This window comes from Melospiza georgiana, chromosome 33 (assembly GCF_028018845.1).
Source record: "Melospiza georgiana isolate bMelGeo1 chromosome 33, bMelGeo1.pri, whole genome shotgun sequence".
NCBI lineage: Eukaryota > Metazoa > Chordata > Aves > Passeriformes > Passerellidae > Melospiza > Melospiza georgiana.
Genome location: NC_080462.1, coordinates 3,178,993 through 3,197,169, shown reverse-complemented (window position 1 = coordinate 3,197,169; position 18,177 = coordinate 3,178,993). Strand labels below are relative to the sequence as shown.

Below are 18,177 nucleotides of genomic sequence, written 5' to 3'. Positions count from 1 at the left end.
GCCCAGAATACTCCGTAAAGCAGCCCCAGAATCAGCCCAAAAACACCCCAAAAAACCCAAACCAGCCCCAAAATAGAACCACACCAGGGGCAAAACCAGGCCCCAAATACACCCAAACCCACCCAAAAACCGGCCCCGAATTCCCAAACACCCCAGAACCAGTCCCAAAATACCCAGAACCCTCCCCAAAATAGAACCAAACCCAGGGCTAAAACCAGGCTTTAAATACCCCAAACCAGTCCCAAAACACTCCCCAAAAAAATAAAAAAACCCAAAATAGAACCAAAACCAGCCCCAAATACCCCAAAACCAGGCCCCAAACACCCTCAAAACCAGCCCAAAACCACCCCAAAAAACCTCAAAAAAACCCAAAATAGAACCAACCCCAGGGCGAAAACCAGGCCCCAAATCCCCCAAAACCAGCCCCAAAACACCCCAAAAACCCCAAACCACCCCAAATCCCCCCCAAAACAAAAGACGCAGCCCAAACGTCACCAACATTTATTTGCTGATATTTACACGGCGGGTGTGGGGGGTGGGGGGGGGGGGTCCCCAATGTCCCTCCCGGGTTTTGGGGTCCCCCAGGTGTCCCCAGTGTCCCTCCCCAGCACAGCCCCAGGCAGGGAACTGGGGACAAACCCGGAGATTTTGGGGTCAGAAATAGGGAAATCTGTCCAGTTGTGGGGTCAGGGGGATCCTCCCACCCCAAATCCCCCCGGGGACCCCCCAAAAACCCCTCTGGGACCCCCCCCAAAAATCCATCTGGGACCTCCATCTTGTGTCCCCCCTCCCCAGCACAGCCCCAGGCAGGGAATTGGGGTCAAACCCGAGGATTTTGGGGTCAGAAATAGGGAAATCTGTCCAGTTGTGGGGTCAGGGGGATCCTCCCACCCCAAAACATGCGGGGACCCCAAAACGCCCCGGGGACCCCCCAAATTCAGGCTCCACCAGCCCTGATTGGGATCCCCCTCCCCAGCACAGCCCCAGGGATGGAATTGGGGACAAACCTGAGGGTTTTGGGGTCAGAAAAGAGGAAATCCGTCCAGTTGTGGGGTCAGGGGATTGTCCCACCCCAAAACATGCGGGGAGCACCCAGGGACCCCCAAAACCCCCCAGGGACCCCCCCGGGCTTGGAGCCCCCTCCCCAGAACAGTCTCAGGGATGGAATGGGGGTCGGCCCCGCGGGTTTTGGGGTCAGAATCGGGGGAATCCGTCCATGGTGGGTGTTTTGGGGTCGGGGTTTGGCACACGACGCTCTCAGCCCTTCCAGGGGTGCCGGCGCTGGGGGCCCTGCGGGGACACCCCAGAGTTTGTGGGGTCCCCAAAGCGGGGGAGACCCCAAAGTTTGTGGGGTTGGGGGTCCTGTGGGGACACCCCAAAGTTTGTGGGGTTCTGGGTCCTGTGGGGACACCCCAAAGTTTGTGGGGTCCCAAAAGTGGGGGAGACCCCAATGTTTGTGGGGTTGGGGATCCTGTGGGGACACCCCAAAGTTTGTGGGGTCCCAAAAGGGGAGGAGACCCCGGGATCGGGACTGGGGTTAGGGCAGCCCCCTCCCCAACCCTTTAATCCCATTTTTGGGGCCCTTGCTCAACCCTTCAATGCCCTTTTTGGCGCCATTTCCCCATCCCAACCCTTTCACCCCAGCTCATTTGAGGTTGCCCAAATGTTCCTTTTTGGGGACACCCCAAACCCTTCGTCCCTCCCTCTTTTGGGTGCCCCAAATGTCCCTTTTTGGGGACACCCCCTCCCCAGAAAAAACCCTTTAACCCTTTAGTCCCAGGTTTTTTGGGGTCCCCCAAGTGTCCCTTTTTGAGGACACCCCCAACCCTGTAATCCCAGGTCTTTTTGGGGCCCCCCAAATGTCCCTGAACATCCCCATTTTTGCTGATTTTGGGGTTGTTTTTGGGGTGGTTTTGGGGTGGTTTTGGGGTTGGTTTTCGGGGTGGTTTTGGGATGATTTTTGGGTGGTTTTTGGGGCGGTTTTTGGGGTGGTTTTGGGGTGGTTTTGGGGTTGCTTTGGGGTGTTTTTGGGGTTGTTTTTGGGGTTGTTTTGGGGTGTTTTGGGGTTGGTTTTGGGGTGGTTTTGGGGTTTTTGGGGTTGGTTTTGGGGTGGTTTTGGGGTAGTTTTGGGGTGGTTTTTGGGGTGGTTTTTGGAGTGGTTTGGGGGTGATTTTGGGGTGGTTTTTGGGGTGGTTTTGGGGTTGGTTTTGGGGTGGTTTTTGGGGTGGTTTTGGGGGGGTTTTTGGGGTTGGTTTTGGGGTGGTTTTGGGGTGGTTTTTGGGGTGGTTTTTGGGATGGTTTTGGAGTGGTTTTTGGGGGGTTTTGGGGGTGGTTTTGGGGGGTTTTTGGGGTGTTTTGGAGGTGTCTTTGGGATGTTTCTGGGGGTGTTTTGGGGTGGTTTTGGGATGTTTTGGGGTCGCTCACCTGGCCCTATGTCACCTCCTCGGCCGTGTCCTCGGGCCCTTTCTGCTCGGTGCCCCCCGGGGGCGATTTCGGGGCCTCGGGTTTGGGTTTTTGGGGTGCGCTGGGTTCCTCTGGGGCCTCGGGTTTTTGGGGTGCGCTGGGTTCCTCTGGGGCCTCGGGTTTTTGGGGTTCGCTGGGTTCCTTCGGGGCCTCGGGTTTGGGTTTTTGGGGTTCGCTGGGCTCCTGCGGGGCCTCGGGGGGGCTGGGGCCCTGCGGGGCGACAACGGGGGGCCCCTGAGGTTTCTGGGGTCCCCCCACGGTTTTTGGGGTCTCTCCGAGTTTTTGGGATCCCCCTCCCAAGGTTTTTTGGGGTTTTTATGGCTTTTGAGATTTCCACACTTTGGGCTCCCCACAGTTTTTGGGATTTCCAAGGTTTTGGGGTTTTTTTATGGCTTTTTGGGACTCCCACGGTTTTGGGGTTTCACTCCTGGTTTTTTGGGACCCCTCCCGTGGTTTTTCGGGTTTCTGAGGTTTTTTGGGACTCTGATGTTTCCTTGGGGACTCTCCCCGGTTTTGGGGAACTCTCCCCGTTTTTGGGGACTCTCCCCGTTTTTTGGGGACTCTCCCCATTTTTTGGGGCTCCCCACAGTTTTTTGGGATTTCCTGTGGGGTTTTTTTTGGGGGGCTCCCACTGTTTTTCGGGACTCGCGTGTCTTTTGGGATTCCTGAAGTTTTTTAAGGACTCCTGCAGGTTTCTTTGGGGATTCCTGCGATTTTTAGGATTTACCGTGGTTTTTTTTGGGGTTCTCGCGGTTTTGGGGATTCCCGTGGGTTTTTGGGGAATTTTGGGGTCCCTCTCGGGGTTTTTGGGGTCCGTACCTGGTCGTTGCCCTCGGGGGGGCTCCTGCAGACGATGTCGCTGAAGGGCGGCGCCTCCGCCGGGCTCTCCTCGGGCGGCGCCGTGGGCGTGGCGGCTGAGGGGAAATGGGGGAAAAAATGGGGGAAATGGGAAAAACCAGGAAAAAAAAAAACCCAGAAAAACGGGGGGAAATGGGGAAAAAACACGGGGAAAATGGGGAAAAATGGGGAAAAAACACACGGGGAAATGGGAAAAACCAGGGAAAAAAAAAAAACAGGAAAATGGGGAAAAATGGGGAAAAAACACGGGGAAAATGGGGAAAAATGGGGAAAAAACACACGGGGAAATGGGAAAAACCAGGAAAAAAAAAAAACCAGGAAAATGGGGAAAAATGGGGAAAAATCCCAGGGAAAGTGGAGAAAATGGGGAAAAAAACCACAGGGAAATGGGGGAAATGAGGGAAAAAAGCCAGGGAAAATAGGAAAAAATGGGGAAATTGGGAAAACAGGGCAACAAGAAAATGGGTAAATGGGAAAACGAGAAAAAAATGGAGAAATGGGAAATGGGAAAACCAGGAAAGCAGGAAACCAGGATAATAGGAAAAATGGGGAAACGGGAAAATTGGGAAAGCAGGGAAGTGGGGAATTGGGAATTTGGGAGTTGGGGATTTGGGAGTTGAGGAGTTGGGGATTTGGGAATTGGAAACTGGGAGTTGAGAGTTGGGAATTGGGGAATCGGGAATTGGGGGAATTGGGAAATCAGGGATTTGGGGAATCAGGGATTTGGGGATTTGGGGAATCAGGAATTTGGGGATTTGGGGAATCAGGGATTTGGGGATTTGGGGTTTAGGATTTTGGGGATTTGGGGATTTGGGGTTTAGGATTTTGGGGATTTGGGGATTTGTGCCCACCTGCCTCGGCCGCCTTCTCGCTGTTGACCCTCCAGCACCAGAAGGCGCCGCCGAGGCTCACGGCCACCAGGATGAGGGACAGCACCACATAGCCCGAGGTGGAGAACGCCGAGGGACCCCCTGAGGGCACAGGGTGACACCCAGTGTGACACCGGGGCTGTGACACCAGGGCTGTGACACCCTGTGTGACATTGGGGCTGTGACACCGGGGCTGTGACACCCTGTGTGACACCGGGGCTGTGACATTGGGGCTGTGACACCGGGGCTGTGACACCCTGTGTGACACCGGGGCTGTGACACCCTGTGTGACACCCTGTGTGTGTGACACCCTGTGTGACACCGGGGCTGTGACACCCTGTGTGTGTGACACCCTGTGTGACACCCTGTGTGTGTGACACCGGGGCTGTGACACCCTGTGTGTGTGACACCCTGTGTGACACCCGGGCTGTGACACCCTGCGTGTGTGACACCCTGTGTGACACCCTGTGTGTGTGACACCGGGGCTGTGACACCCTGTGTGTGTGACACCCTGTGTGTGTGACACCCAGTGTGACACTGGGGCTGTGACACCGGGGCTGTGACACCCAGTGTGACACCGGGGCTGTGACACCCTGTGTGTGTGACACCCTGTGTGTGTGACACCCTGTGTGACACCCGGGCTCATGGCCACCAGGATGAGGGACAGCACCACAGAGCCCGAGGTGGAGAACGCCAAGGGACCCCCTGAGGGCACAGGGTGACAGCCAGTGTGACACCCGGGCTGTGACACTGGGGCTGTGACACCCAGTGTGACATTGGGGCTGTGACACCGGGGCTGTGACACCCTGTGTGTGTGACACCCTGTGTGACACCGGGGCAGGGTCACCCCGGGTGTGTCACCTTGGCCATGCCACCTCAGGCGTGCCACCCCAGCCGTGTCACCTCAGCTGTGTCCCCCCGTGTCCCCATGTCCCCCCGTGTCCCCGTGTCCCCCCGTGTCCCCAGCTCACCTCCGCCCTGGCACAGGCTCTGCAGGTCGAACAGGGCAATCTGTCCCCATGTCCCCATGTCCCCTGTCCCCTCAGTGTCCCCATGTCCCCCCGTGTCCCCAGCTCACCTCCGCCCTGGCACAGGCTCTGCAGGTCGAACACGGCCTGTCCCTATGTCCCCATGTCCCCTGTCCCCCCTGTGTCCCCATGTCCCCCCATGTCCCCAGACCCCTCGGTGTCCCCCCGTGTCCCCCTCTCACCTCCGCCCTGGCACAGGCTCTGCAGGTCGAACACGGCCTGTCCCCATGTCCCCATGTCCCCATGTCCCCTCAGTGTCCCCGTGTCCCCCTCTCACCTCCGCCCTGGCACAGGCTCTGCAGGTCGAACACGGCCTGTCCCCATGTCCCCATGTCCCCATGTCCCCTCAGTGTCCCCGTGTCCCCAGCTCACCTCCGCCCTGGCACAGGCTCTGCAGGTCGAACAGGGCAATCTGTCCCCATGTCCCCAGCCCTGTCCCCATGTCCCCTGTGTCCCCTCAGTGTCCCCGTGTCCCCTCGGTGTCCCCAGCTCACCTCCGCCCTGGCACAGGCTCTGCAGGTCGAACACGGCCTGTCCCCATGTCCCCATGTCCCCATGTCCCCTGTCCCCCCTGTGTCCCCCTGTCCCCCCTGTGTCCCCATGTCCCCCCTGTGTCCCCACGTCCCCCCGTGTCCCCAGCTCACCTCCGCCCTGGCACAGGCTCTGCAGGTCGAACACGGCCACCTTCTGGTCCGCGGGGTTGCTGACGGTGCACGCGTAGGTGACGTTGGTGGCGGCGGGCGGCAGCGCCACCCTCAGGGTGGTGCCGTCGGGGGACAGCTGGTGGCGCCCGGGCCCCAGGTGGCCCCAGGTGAGGCTGTCGCGCCGCCAGGTGACGTTGACGGCGCCGCGCCCGCTGCCCTGGCACTGCAGGGTCAGGTTGCACCACTCGAGCGTGCTGGCCAGGAGCTGGCTGCGGGTGCGGGGGCTGGGCACGGCCTCTGCAACGGGGGGCACGGGGTGGCACCGAAAACACCAAAAATATCCCCAAAAATCCCCTCAAAAATCCCCCAAAAATCCCCCCCAAAAACCCCCAAAAAATCCCCCCAAAATTCCCCAAAACTCCCCAAGGCACAGCCTCTACAATGGAGGTCATGGGGATGGTACCAAAACCACCAAAAATATCCCCAAAAATCCCCTCAAATCCCCCCAAAAACCTCCCCAAAAATCCCACCAAAACATCCCACCTTAACGAATGAATAATTAAATGAACAATTAAAGGAGTAATTAAATGAGTGAATTAAATTAATTAACCATGTCCCCTCACCGTGGACGGACAGGTTGAAGGCCCGATCACCCAGCAGTGTCACCTAAAACCCCATTTCTGCTCCGTGCCTCAGTTTCCCCACCCAAACCCCAACTGAATCAAATGAATCATTAACCGATTAATTAATTAATTAATTAACCATGTCTCCTCAGCGTGGACGGACAGGTTGAAGGCCCGATCACCCACCAGCACAGCCTAAAGCCCCATTTCTGGGGGTGGTACACTCCGTGCCTCAGTTTCCCCATGCAAACCCCGAGTTCACCATACCAATAACGAAATTAACGAATTAATTAACCAACTAACGATCTCCCCTCACCGTAGACGGACAGGTTGAAGGTCTGGTCATCCACCAGGGCGGGCTGCAGCTTGATCCTGGCCCCGAAGACGCCGCTGTCGCCCCTCTGCAGCGCCCGCAGCCGCAGCGCGGTGCCGTTCACCAGCTCCAGGCGCCGCCCGAAGCGGTCGCGCGGGTCCGGCCGCTCCAGCCCCGCCGGGCCCACCTCGGCCACCTGGATGGTGGCGCCGGAACCCCCCGAGAAGCTCCACTCGATCTCCTTCACCGTCTGGTTGGGCAGCAGCCACGGGGACAGCAGCACGGAGCCGCCCAGGACGCCGTTCACCTGCCGCGGCGGGGACCGCGACTGCCCAAAGAGCAGCTCTGTGAGAGAAACGGGACATTGGGGACATTTGGGGACAGCTAGAGACACCTGGGGACAGCTAGGGACATGTGGGGACAGCAGCACGGAGCCGCCCAGGATGCCGTTCACCTGCCGCGGCGGGGACCGCGACTGCCCAAAGAGTAATTCTGGGAGAGAAATGAGACATTGGGGACATTGGGGACATCTAGAGACATCTGGGGACAGCTAGAGACACCTGGGGACAGCTAGAGACACCTGGGGACAGCAGGACAGAGCTGCCCAGGACAGCGTTCACCTGCTGCGGCGGGGACCGCGACTGCCCAAAGAGCAATTCTGGGAGAGAAAATGGGACATTGGGGACATTGGGGACAGTTAGGGACACCTGGGGACAGCTAGGGACAGCTGGGGACATCTAGAGACACCTGGGGACAGCAGGACAGAGCCGCCCAGGACAGCGTTCACCTGCCGCGGCGGGGACCGCGACTGCCCGAACAGCAATTCTGGGAGAGAAACGGGACATTGGGGACAGCTGGGGACAGTTGGGGACATCTAGAGACACCTGGGGACAGCAGGACAGAGCCGCCCAGGACAGCGTTCACCTGCCGGGGCGGGGACCGCAACTGCCCAAAGAGCAATTCTGGGAGAGAAACGGGACATTGGGGACATTGGGGACAGTTGGGGACAGTTAGGGACAGCTGGGGACATCTAGAGACATGTGGGGACAGCAGGACAGAGCCACCCAGGACAGCGTTCACCTGCCCAGGACTGCCTGAACAGCAGCTCTGGGACACAGGAATGTCACCTGAGAGGGTCTGGGGACAATTGGGGACAACTGGAGATGCTCTGGGGACATTTGGGGACCTCCTTGTTGAGGGTGACAGCAGCCCAAGAGCCACCCAGGACAGCGTTCACCTGCCCAGGACTGGCCCAAGAGCAGCTCTGGGACAGAAAAATGTCACCAGGGGGGGTTTGGGGACGACTGAGGACACCTGGGGACATTCGGGGACACTTTGAGAGCATTTTGAAGATGTTTGGGGATTTTTTGGGGACACTTGGGGACATTTTGGGGACGTTTTGTAGGATGTTTGGGGCCGTTTGAGACCATTTTGGGAACACTTGGGGACATTTTGGAGACGTTTTTGGGATGCTTGTGGACATTTGGGGCCATTTGAGGCCATTTTGGGGTCATTTGGGGACATTTGGGGACATTTGGGGACATCTGAGGATGTTTGGGGAGCATTTTTGGGGATGTTTGGAGAAGTTTGGGGTTTTTCGGATGTTTGGGGACATTTGAGGCCATTTTGGGGTCATTTGGGGACATTTGGGGATGTTTTCGGGATGCTTGGAGAAGTTTTGGGGACATTTTGGGGACACTTGGGGACATTTTGGGGTCATTTGGGGAGGAAGAGGAGGAAGAGGAGGAAGAGGAGGCAGCGGCCTTGGCTGGGTTCGGAGCCGTCGGTGTCACCACAAAAAGAGGGAAAAGCAGAAATTTTGGGGGGAAAGCAGCCGAAAAGGTGAATCAGTCCCAGGAGAGGAAATTCCTTCAAAAAGAGAAGGAAAAAAGGAAATTTTGGGGTGAAAGCAGCCGAAAAGGTGAACCAATCCCAGGAGGGGGAATTCCCTTCAAAAAGAGAAGGAAAAAAGGAAATTTTGGGGTGAAAGCGGCTGAAAAGGGAAATATTGCAGGTCTGGAGCGGAGTGCGAGCGGGTGTGCTGAAAAAAGAGAGGGAAAAGCAGAAATTTTGGGGGGAAAATCAGCGAAAAAGGCGAATGAACAAACACGGGGGCTCTGAGCCTCCGAAGAGAGGGGAGGGCAGAGATTTGGGGGGAAAATCGGCCCAAAAGGTGAAAACAGAAACCGCCAGGTTCAGATGCGGCCCCATCTGAGCCGGGGCTCTCACCAGAACAGCGCTCCAGCAGGGACTGGGTGGAGTTCCCAGCCAGAATTTCCAAAACCTCATTTTCTGCCTCAAAACGCGCCTCCTGCAACAGCCCTGCGGAAAACCGAGAACGGGGGGGTTCTTTTTGGGTGGGATTTCTGCAAAATTGGGGGTTTTGGGTGGAAATTCTGCAAAAATGGGATTTTGGGTGGAAATTCTGCGAAATTGGGGATTTTTTGGGGCAGAACTTCTGCAAAATTGGGGATTTTGGGGGCAGAATTTCTGCAAAATTGGGGATTTTTGGGGGTAGAACTTATACAAAATTGGGGTTTTTGGGGTGGAATTTCTGCAAAAGTGGGGATTTTGGGGTAGAACTTCTGCAAAATTGGGGATTTTGGGGTAGAATTTCTGCAAAAATGGGATTTGGGGGTGGATTTTCTGCAAAATTGGGGATGTTGGGTGGAGGAATTTCTGCAAAATTGGGGATTTTGGGGTAGAACTTGTACAAAATCGGGGATTTTGGGGTGGAATTTCTGCAAAATTGGGGCTTTTTTGGGGTAGAATGCCTGAAAACTTGGTGGTTTTCTGGGGAGCAAATTTCCACAGAAAATGGAGTTTATTGGGGTGGAATTTCGGCAACATTGCGGATTTGGGGTAGAAATTCTGTAACATTGGGTTTTACGGGGGCAGAATTTCTGCAGAATTGGCGGTTTTCTGGGCAGTAGGATTTCCACAAAAGTGTGGTTTATTTGGGGTAAGAATTCCTGCAAAATCGGAGTTTTTTGGGGGCAGAATTTCTGGAAAATTGGGAGTTTTTTGGGCAGTAAAATTTCCACAAAAATTGTGTTTATTTGGGGTAAGAATTCCTGCAAAATTGGGTTTTTTTTGGGGGGCTGGGCAGCTCCAGGCAGGGACAAAACCCCAAAATTTTGGGATTGGCGATTCCTGATCCCAGCCCCAGGCGAAGGCTCTGAGATTCCATTCGGGATTTTTTTGGGTTTGTTTTCCCTTTTTTTGAGCATTTCCCCGGATAAATCCCGCCCGGTGCTGGCAGCGCCTCCCCCCGCGGCCCCGGCACCGGGAACCTCGGAATTATTCCGGGATTTCGGGAGTTTCAGGGGTTATCCCGGGATTTCGGGGATTTCGGGAGTTATTTCGGAATGTTGGGAGTTATCCCGGGATTTCGGGAGTTATTTCGGGAATTATTTCGGGGATTTCGGGAGCAGCGGCTCCACCCGCCGGGGTCGGGCCGGCCCCTGTCCCGGGTAAAGCGGGGTTAAACCCGGGCGGCTGCGAGTCCTGTTTGGGCCGGGTTTCACTCCCGCTTTTCCCGGGTTTAATCCCCGCTTTTCCCGGGTTTAATCCCCGCTTTTCCCGGGTTTAATCCCCGCTTTTCCCGGGTTTAATCCCCGCTTTTCCCGGGTTTTTATTCCCGCTTTTCCCGGGTTTTATCCCCGCTTTTCCCTGGTTTTATTCCCGCTTTTCCAGGGTTTTATTCCTGCTTTTCCCACAGCCTTCCCCGGGTTTTATTCCTGCTTTCCCCAGGTTTAATCCCTGCTTTTCCCATGTTCAATTCCTGCTTTTTCCAGGATTTGATTTCCGCTTTTTTTCCCCCGCTTTGATTCCTGCCTTTCCCGAGTTTCATTCCCCCTCATCCCAGGGTTTCATTCCCGCTTTTCCAGGATTTGATTGCCGCTCATCCCGGCATCGATTCCCGCTTTTTCCCGGGATTGATTCCCGCTTTTCCCGAGTTTCATTCCCGCTTTTCCCGGGTCCCACTCCCGCTTTTCCGACCCGACTTCAAAGGGAATTTTCGAGCTCTCGGTGAAGTTTTTCGGGGCCTGAAGCCGCCCCAGAGCCCAGGCGAGGATGCTGAGGGCGAGGAGGGGCCGGGAAGGGGCTTCCCAAAATCCCCCCGGGATTCCAAAAATCCCTCGGGAATTCCAAAACCTTCCAGAATTCCGAAACCCCCCGGAATTCCGAGATCCTCTCCCAAATTCCAAAATCCCCCGGAATTCCAAGGTCCGCTCCCGAATCCCAGGATCCGCTCCCCCTCCCCAGGGTTCGCAGCCCCCCAGGGTTTCCCGGAGCTTTTCCCGGGATTTTTCCCCGTTTTTTCCCGGGATTTCTCCCGTTTTTTCCCGGGATTTCCCCCCGTTTTTTCCCGGGATTTTTCCCCGTTTTTTCCCGGGATTTTTCCCCGTTTTTTCCCGGGATTTCCCCCGGTTTTTCCCGGGATTTTCCCCCGGTTTTTCCCGGGATTTTTCCCCGTTTTTCCCGGGATTTCCCCCGTTTTTCCCCGGGATTTTCCCCCGTTTTTTTCCCGGGGTTCTTCCCGTTTTTTCCCGGGATTTTCCCCGTTTTTCCCAGGATTTTTCCCCGTTTTCCATCCCGGTCGGACGCTCGGCCCCTCCCGCGCCAAGCGCCGCCCCGGCCCTGCCTGTTTATCCCAGATTTCGGGATTTTTTGGGAGCACGCCGCTCTCCCGCAGCGCCGACAGGAGGGAGAGGGAGGAGCGGGATCCGTCCCTGCTCCAGATCCGCCCCAAAATCCCCGAAAATTCCCCCAAAATCCAACTCCAGCCTCGCCTTTACCCCCGCGTCTCTTCCCACGCTGCGCTCCGGATCCCGGGAATTCGGGATTTTCCCGAGAATTCGGGTTTCTCCCACCTTTGCCGGGAATTATTCGGGTTTTCCCACCTTTGCCGGGAATTATTCGGGTTTTTCTTTCCCGGGAATTCGGTTTTTTTCCCCACCTGTCCCGGGAATTCGAGTTTTTCTTTCCCCGGAATTCAGGTTTTCCCACGTTTCCCGGGAATTCTGGTTTTCCCCACCTTTCCCGGGAATTCGGGTTTTTTTGGGGCATCACCTGTCGGCACCATCCCCAGCCAGGGCCAATTAATCACGGCGGCAAATTAACGCCGTAATTAACCTGCCCGCGCGGCCGGAGCGTATTTTCGGGAATTCTGGAATCTTTGGGAATTCCGGGGGGATCCCTCGCTCCCCGCGGCTTTACGTAAGGAGCCGGAGAGAGAGGAGAGGGGGGGAAATAATTTTTTTAAAAAATCGCAGCGCCCCCAAATCCACATGAAACCCCCCCAAAATCGGGCGTGGGGGGGGGTCCGGGGGACATTCCAGAGCTTTCCATGGGGATGGGGGGTCCCGGGGGTCCCGACTCACCTGGGCCGAGCCCCAGCAGCGCCAGCAGCAGCGAGGGCAGGCGCGCTTTGCCCCGCGGCCATTCCCGCTCCATCCCGGCGCCTCCGGGCTCCTTATCCCGGGATGTTGTTATCGCGGCTCGGCTCGGCTCGGCTCGGCTCGGAGCGGGATCAGCGGCTCCGAGCAGCAGCGGGAGGAGGAGGAGGAGGGGGAGGAAGGAGGAGCGACCACCCCGGCGCCGCAGCCCGAGGGGCGCGGAGCATCGCGGGGCTCAGCGAGCGGGGAGCGCCATGGGGGGAGAAACAGCGGGGTTTGGGGGGAAAATGCGGGATTTGGGGAAAAACGGGATCGGGGGGGAAACGGGGATGGGGGGAGTGCGGGAATGGGGGGGAAAATCACCGGGATTGGGGGGAAAACAAACACCGAGAATGGGGGAAAATCACCGGGATTGGGGGGAAAAACGGAGATGGAGGGAGTGCGGGAATGGGGGAAAAACAGCGGGAATGGGGGGGGGGAAAAAATCACCGGGAATGGGGGGAAAAAACAGGGATGGAGGAAAAACGGGGATGGAGGAAAAACGGGGATGGAGGAAAAACGGGGATGGGGGGGGAAAGAGGGATGGGGGGGAAAATGCGGGAATGGGGAAAAATAAATGCGGGAATGGGGGAAAAACGGGAATGGAGGGAGTGCGGGAACGAGGGAAATGCGGGAAGGGGGGGGGAAAAACCACCGGGAGTGGGGAGGGAAAAACGGGAGCGGGGGGTAAAAAAACCGGGAATGGGGGGAAAACGGGAATGGGGGAGAATATGCGGGAACGGGGGGAAAATGCGGGAACCCGAAATCGGGAACGGGCAGGAGCCGGAGCGCTGCGGAGCGGGCGGAGCGCGCAGAATGGCGGGGGCTGCGCTGACCCCCGACCCTGCGGCGGCCGCGGAGCCCGGATCAGGCCCGGATCAGGCCCGGATTAGCGGCGGGCACGGCCCGGGAGGGGAAAAGCGCCGGGAAAAGGGGATGCAGGGGATGCCGGGGGCGCCCCGACATTCTGGGGGGGCTCCCTCCCAAATTACGGAGCGCTCCCCCCGAAATTCCAGAGGCGCTCCCCGAAATTACGGAGCTGCTCCCCCCGAAATTCCAGAGGCGCTCCCCGAAATTACGGAGCGCTCCCCCCGAAATTCCAGAGGCGCTCCCGGCCCCTCTGAGGGGTTTTGGGGTTTGGGGATTTTGGGGTTTGGGGATTGGGGTTTGGGGGTATTTGGGGTTTGGAGATTTGGGGTTTGGGGAATTTGGAGTTTGGGGATTTGGGGTTTGGGGTATTTGGGGTTTGGGGATTTGGGGTTTGGGGTTTGGAGAATTTGGGGGTTTGGAGATTCGGGGTTTAGGGGATTTAGGGTTTGGGAGTTTGGGGTTTGGGATTTGGGGGTTTGGGGAATTTGGAGTTTGGGGGATTTAGGGGTTTGGATTTTCAGGGTTGGGGTTTTTGGGTTTGGGATTTGGGGATTGGAGTTTGGGAGTTTGGGGATTTGGGGAATTTGGGGGTTTGGGGAATTTGGAGGTTTGGGGGATTTGGAGTCTGGGGTTTCGGGGTTTGGGGCTTTGGAGGTTTTTTGATTTGGGGGATTGGAGGTTTGGGAGTTTCGGGTTTTGAGGATTGGGGAATTTGGAGGTTTGGGGATTTGAGGGATTTGGGTTTGGGGTTTGGGGAATTTGGAGTTTGGGGAATTTGGGGTTTGGGGGTTTGGGATTTGGGGGTTTGGGGAATTTGGAGGTTTGGGGGTTTTGGGGTTGGAGGTTTGGGTGCTTGGGGTTTTGGGGTTTTGAGGTTTGGGGTTTGCAGATTTGGGGGCTTGGGGATTTGGAGATTTGGGCATTTTGGGGGTTTGGGGAAGGAGATGCCGGAATTTCTCCGGGAATTCCAGCAGGAAAAGCTCTCCCAGCCGGGAATTTGGGATTCCGATTTATTGTGGGTGGAATTCCCGGCGGGAAAATCGGGAATGTGGGGAGAGGGAGCCCGCGGAGGACTCGGCATCCAAGGGGTTAATCCCAGCTCTGTTTTTCCGGGATTTTGGGGTTTTTTTTGAGGAATTCCCCAAACGGACAGGGAAGCAGCCAGGTGTCCCAAAAAATCGAATTTTGGGACGCTCGGCGGTTTTTGGGTGCCCCAAATCCCTCCAGGATTCCCTTTTTCAGCCTCTCATCCCAGAAAAACTCCTGGAAAAACAGAACGGAGCGTCCTGGCCTGGGTTAATGAACAGCAATTAAGGGTTAATGAAGGGCTGGAGGGGCGATAAAACCTCTGGAATTCCGCTGGAATTCCTGGGGCACAAAGGGAAGGGCTTGGAGCAAAGCCCAGCCCGGGATGCAGAGAATTCCTGGAAGGAAAATTGAAATTATTCCAAATCTGTCCAGGGATCCCAAGGTGAAACAGCCCAGGAAATTTGGAACGGGGAGTTTTTTGGATTTTATTGGGATCGGAGCCAGGAAAACCAGGGAAAAAAAAAAAAAAAAAAAAGCAAGAAAAGCCATTCCCAGGGCCAGGAACGTCCTGCATTTTTAGGGAATCCTGGAACAATTTGGCTTGGAAAGAGCTGACACGTCCCAACTCCATTGGCAGGGACACTCACATTATCCCAAGCTGGAGTTTTGAGGAATTTAAAGGAATTTTAAAGAATTGTTTTAAGGAATTTTAAGGAATTAATGCTTTTTTCCCAGCCCCTTTTCCTTGGATCATCCTGGCAGGCGATCTTTTCATGTGGAAATGAAGGAATCCTCAGGAATTGTAAGAAATTTTCAGTTTTTTTTTTCAGGGATTTTAAAGGCCTTCAGGATTTTTCAGTCATTTTAAGGGATTTTAAGGAAATTTCAGTATTTTAAAGGATTTTCAGGACTTTTAAGACATTTTAAGGATTTTTCAGGATTTTTTTCCCCACGTTAATCCCAAAATCCGGAGTTTTCTGGGATGTGGCTGTGGGGAAGGCATCCATCCCAAAACCACGTAACAGAGAAATAAATCCAGGGTTTGTGAACCCCAAATCCAGGGAAAGAGACCCCAAATTCAGGAATGGGAGCTAAAATTTAGGGATGTGGGCCCGAATTCAGGAGTTGGGGACCCCAAACCCCACAGAACTGGGGGAGGCCCCTCAAAACCCCCTTTGGGATCCCTCCAGCCCCCGGGGCTGCTCCCCGAGGATCCAGGCGTTGAAAAAAGGAGGATTTTGGGGGATTTTTGGGGTTTTTTCCCTCATGGGGTGCCCAAATCCCCTCAGGGACCCCCAAATCCCCTCAGGGCACAGCGATGACGTCATGGGGAAACCACGCCCACAACAGTATGGTGGGACGGCAAATCTCGCGAGAGCTCGCGTGTTTCCCGAGGTCATAAATAGCGCCGCCTGAGGGACGCAGCTCTCAGAGCCCGCCCAGCCGGGGGCGGGCGCAGAGGGGCGGGGCGTGTGTTGCTCTGTGGGCGCCGCTAGGCCTCGTCATGGCGGAGTTGCCAGGGGAGAGGGGACAAACCTCGGGAATTCTCCTCGGGAATTCTTCCCTGGAATGGCTCCCCGGCCTTGGAATGGCACCCCAGCCGTGCAATGGCAGTGCTGTCCCGCTCTCCCCTGGCTGAGGGGTCTGGAAGGGCCGTGAGGGGAAACTGAGGCACGATGGGTCCCGCGTTTCCAACATTTTTATATTTTTACACGTAAAATCCAGGACAATCCCTCCCGAGTCCTTATTTTCTTCTTCCAGCTGCTCCCGGTTTAAAGAGAATTTCAATAAAATTAATTTATTTGAGGTGTTTTGTCACCAGGCCGGGGAGGGGAAGGGATGGAAGGTGAAATTCCGGCGCGATGGGGAATAAAAAGGGAATTTTCCTTCTAAAAGCCAAATTCCGGATTCTGTGAGGGAATCCTGATTTAATTATTGGATTAAAATCGCTTTTGTATAAAGGGAAGGATGAGGTGAGGGATTTGTGATGAAAATTCCCGGGGAATAAATGGGGATAAAGCCAGGAATAAATCAGATAAATCCCTGGAATAAATTCGTCTGGAATTTTTGTTCTTTTGGAATTGTGGTTGCCACGAAAATCCCTCCAGGGATTTGGGAACACGGGAATTGCAGGAATTATGGATGGAAAAGGAAAATATTCCTCTCTCCATCCATTCATTCCTCAATTCTCCCAGAAAAAACCATTGAGGAATGATGAAAATCCCCCCAAAAATAAAAGGAAAACTCAGAGCCGCTTTAATTTTTTTTAACCATTTATATTTATATATATATATATAAAAAAATTAAATATATATAATATATCGTGTTTAAGACTAAAAATATAGTACAGAATATTTAAAAAAAAAGGAAAATGCAACGTAAAAAAAAAAAAAAGGGAAATGGGGAGAGATTTCGGAATTTCGGGAGGAAAAAAGAGGAAACGGGGAAGGGTCTCTAAACGAACCTGTGCTAAAAAAAAAAAGGGGGAAATTCCATGTTCCAGCCCCAAAGTGGGGTTGGAATTTTAAAGCTTCCCGGTGGCCGGGGCGGGCTCCCCCTCTTCCCGTGGGATATTGCTCTGGAGTTTGGGGTGCAGCACCTGGAGCGGGAATTCCCTCCCCCCTCTGGCGTTTTGGGGTGAATTCAGGCACCTTTGGGATCTCCGGGGGGTTCGGGCCCGTCCTGACGGGACCTTTTTGGGTGGTTTTGGGGAATTTCGGGAGGGGGAAACGGGAGGGGAGGGTCCCGCGGCTCGTACCGGGATTGGGAATTTGGGGGAATTTAAGGGATTTTGGGAATTTGGGAAGATTCCAACCCCGGGGAGGGCCCTTGAGGGGTGGGGAGGGGTCTCGTACCTAATCCCGGGGTTTTTTGGGAATCAGCTGGGAATTCCTTCCAAAATTCACTCCCCAAATCCCAAATTTGGGCTGGGAATTAACCAGGAATTCCCTCCAAAAGTCACTCCCCAAATCCCAAATTGGGGCTGGGAATCAACGAGGAAAATTCCCTCAAAATTCATCCCAACAATTCCTCCATCCCAAATCAGGATCCCTTTGGGAATTTGGGAACTGGGGCTCGGAATTCCCTCCAAAACTCATCCCCAAAATCCCCAGTCCTAAATTGGGATCCCTTTGGGAATTTGGAAATTCAGGCTGGGAATTCCCTCCAAAATTCACCTCCAAGTTCCCCCATCCCAAACTGGGGTCCCTTTAGGAATTCAGGAGTTGGGGCTGGGAATTCCTTCCAAAACTCATTCCCAAAATCCCCAATCCCAGATCGGGGCTGGGAATCAACTGGGAATTCCCTCCAAAATTTATCCCCCAAAATTCCCCCACCTTAAATTGGGGTCCCTTGGGGAATTGGGGCTGGGAATTCTCTCCAAAACTCCCAAATTCCTCCATCCCAAACTGGGGCCCTTTGGGAATTCCCTCCCAAACTCATCCCCCAAATCCCCAGTCCCAACCCGGGGTCCCCAGAGCCCCCCAGTCCCCGGCCGAGCTCCCAGTCTGGAAGTTCTGGCTGCTCCCGATTCCCGGGAACGCGATTCCCGCTGGATTTACATTCACAGGAGGGATCCAGGGGGATCCAGGGGGATCCCATGGAACGATGTGCGTATGGAAACCCCAAATTCCCCCCAATCCGGGGGGATTTGGGATGGGGGAGAGCGGGGGCAGCCAGCCCCGAGGGAGGGCAGCCCCAAAATCAAGGCACAGGGAATGGGAATGGTTTGGAAGGATTTTTTTGGGATTTGTGTGTCCCCCCTGGATTTGGGGACACGTGGATCCCAATTGGAATGGTTTGGGATGGGGCTGTTTGGGATTTGTGTGTTCCCCCTGGATTTGGGGACACGTGGATCCCAACTGGAATGGGAAGGGTTTGAGGAATGGGAATGGTTTGGGATGGGGCTGTTTTGGGATTTGTGTGTCCCCTCTGGATTCGGGGACACGTGGATCCCAATTGGAATGGTTTGGGATGGGGCTGTTTGGGATTTGTGTGTTCCCTCTGGATTCGGGGACACGCAGAACCCTCCCACTGATCC

At 55.3% G+C, this 18,177-nt stretch overlaps 1 protein-coding gene across 4 annotated transcripts; it reads right to left on the bottom strand.

The window, feature by feature from the left end:
- Positions 1 to 487: 487 nt before the first annotated feature.
- On the bottom strand, positions 488 to 12,479 carry LOC131095193 (SLAM family member 8-like). 4 transcript variants are annotated; one of them, XM_058042831.1, is made up of 8 exons: positions 12,186 to 12,479; positions 6,802 to 7,143; positions 5,863 to 6,159; positions 4,173 to 4,292; positions 3,283 to 3,377; positions 2,578 to 2,706; positions 2,425 to 2,541; positions 488 to 1,290 (listed from the first exon to the last, which is right to left on the bottom strand). In XM_058042831.1, the coding sequence occupies exons 1-7, from the start codon at positions 12,256 to 12,258 to the stop codon at positions 2,431 to 2,433; spliced, it is 1,167 nt and encodes a 388-aa protein (XP_057898814.1). In that variant the 5' UTR covers positions 12,259 to 12,479; the 3' UTR covers positions 488 to 1,290; positions 2,425 to 2,430. The 4 variants fall into 4 exon arrangements, with proteins under 4 accessions (XP_057898814.1, XP_057898815.1, XP_057898812.1 ...); XM_058042832.1 differs by having other exon boundaries at positions 2,425 to 2,577; positions 2,614 to 2,706; positions 12,186 to 12,478; XM_058042829.1 differs by having other exon boundaries at positions 2,425 to 2,706; positions 12,186 to 12,477.
- Positions 12,480 to 18,177: the final 5,698 nt, after the last annotated feature.

What these genes read in the sequence shown, in the direction of transcription:
- LOC131095193 (XM_058042829.1), bottom strand. Translation starts at nt 12,258, where the DNA reads ATGGAGCGGGAATGGCCGCGGGGCAAAGCGCGCCTGCCCTCGCTGCTG. An exon ending in CTTCAACCTGTCCGTCTACG is followed by an intron (nt 6,160 to 6,801) that starts GTGAGGGGAGAT and finishes CCCCCGTTGCAG; the next exon opens with AGGCCGTGCCCAGCCCCCGC. An exon ending in CCCCCGAGGGCAACGACCAG is followed by an intron (nt 2,707 to 3,282) that starts GTACGGACCCCA and finishes GGGGGACCCCAG; the next exon opens with AAACCTCAGGGGCCCCCCGT.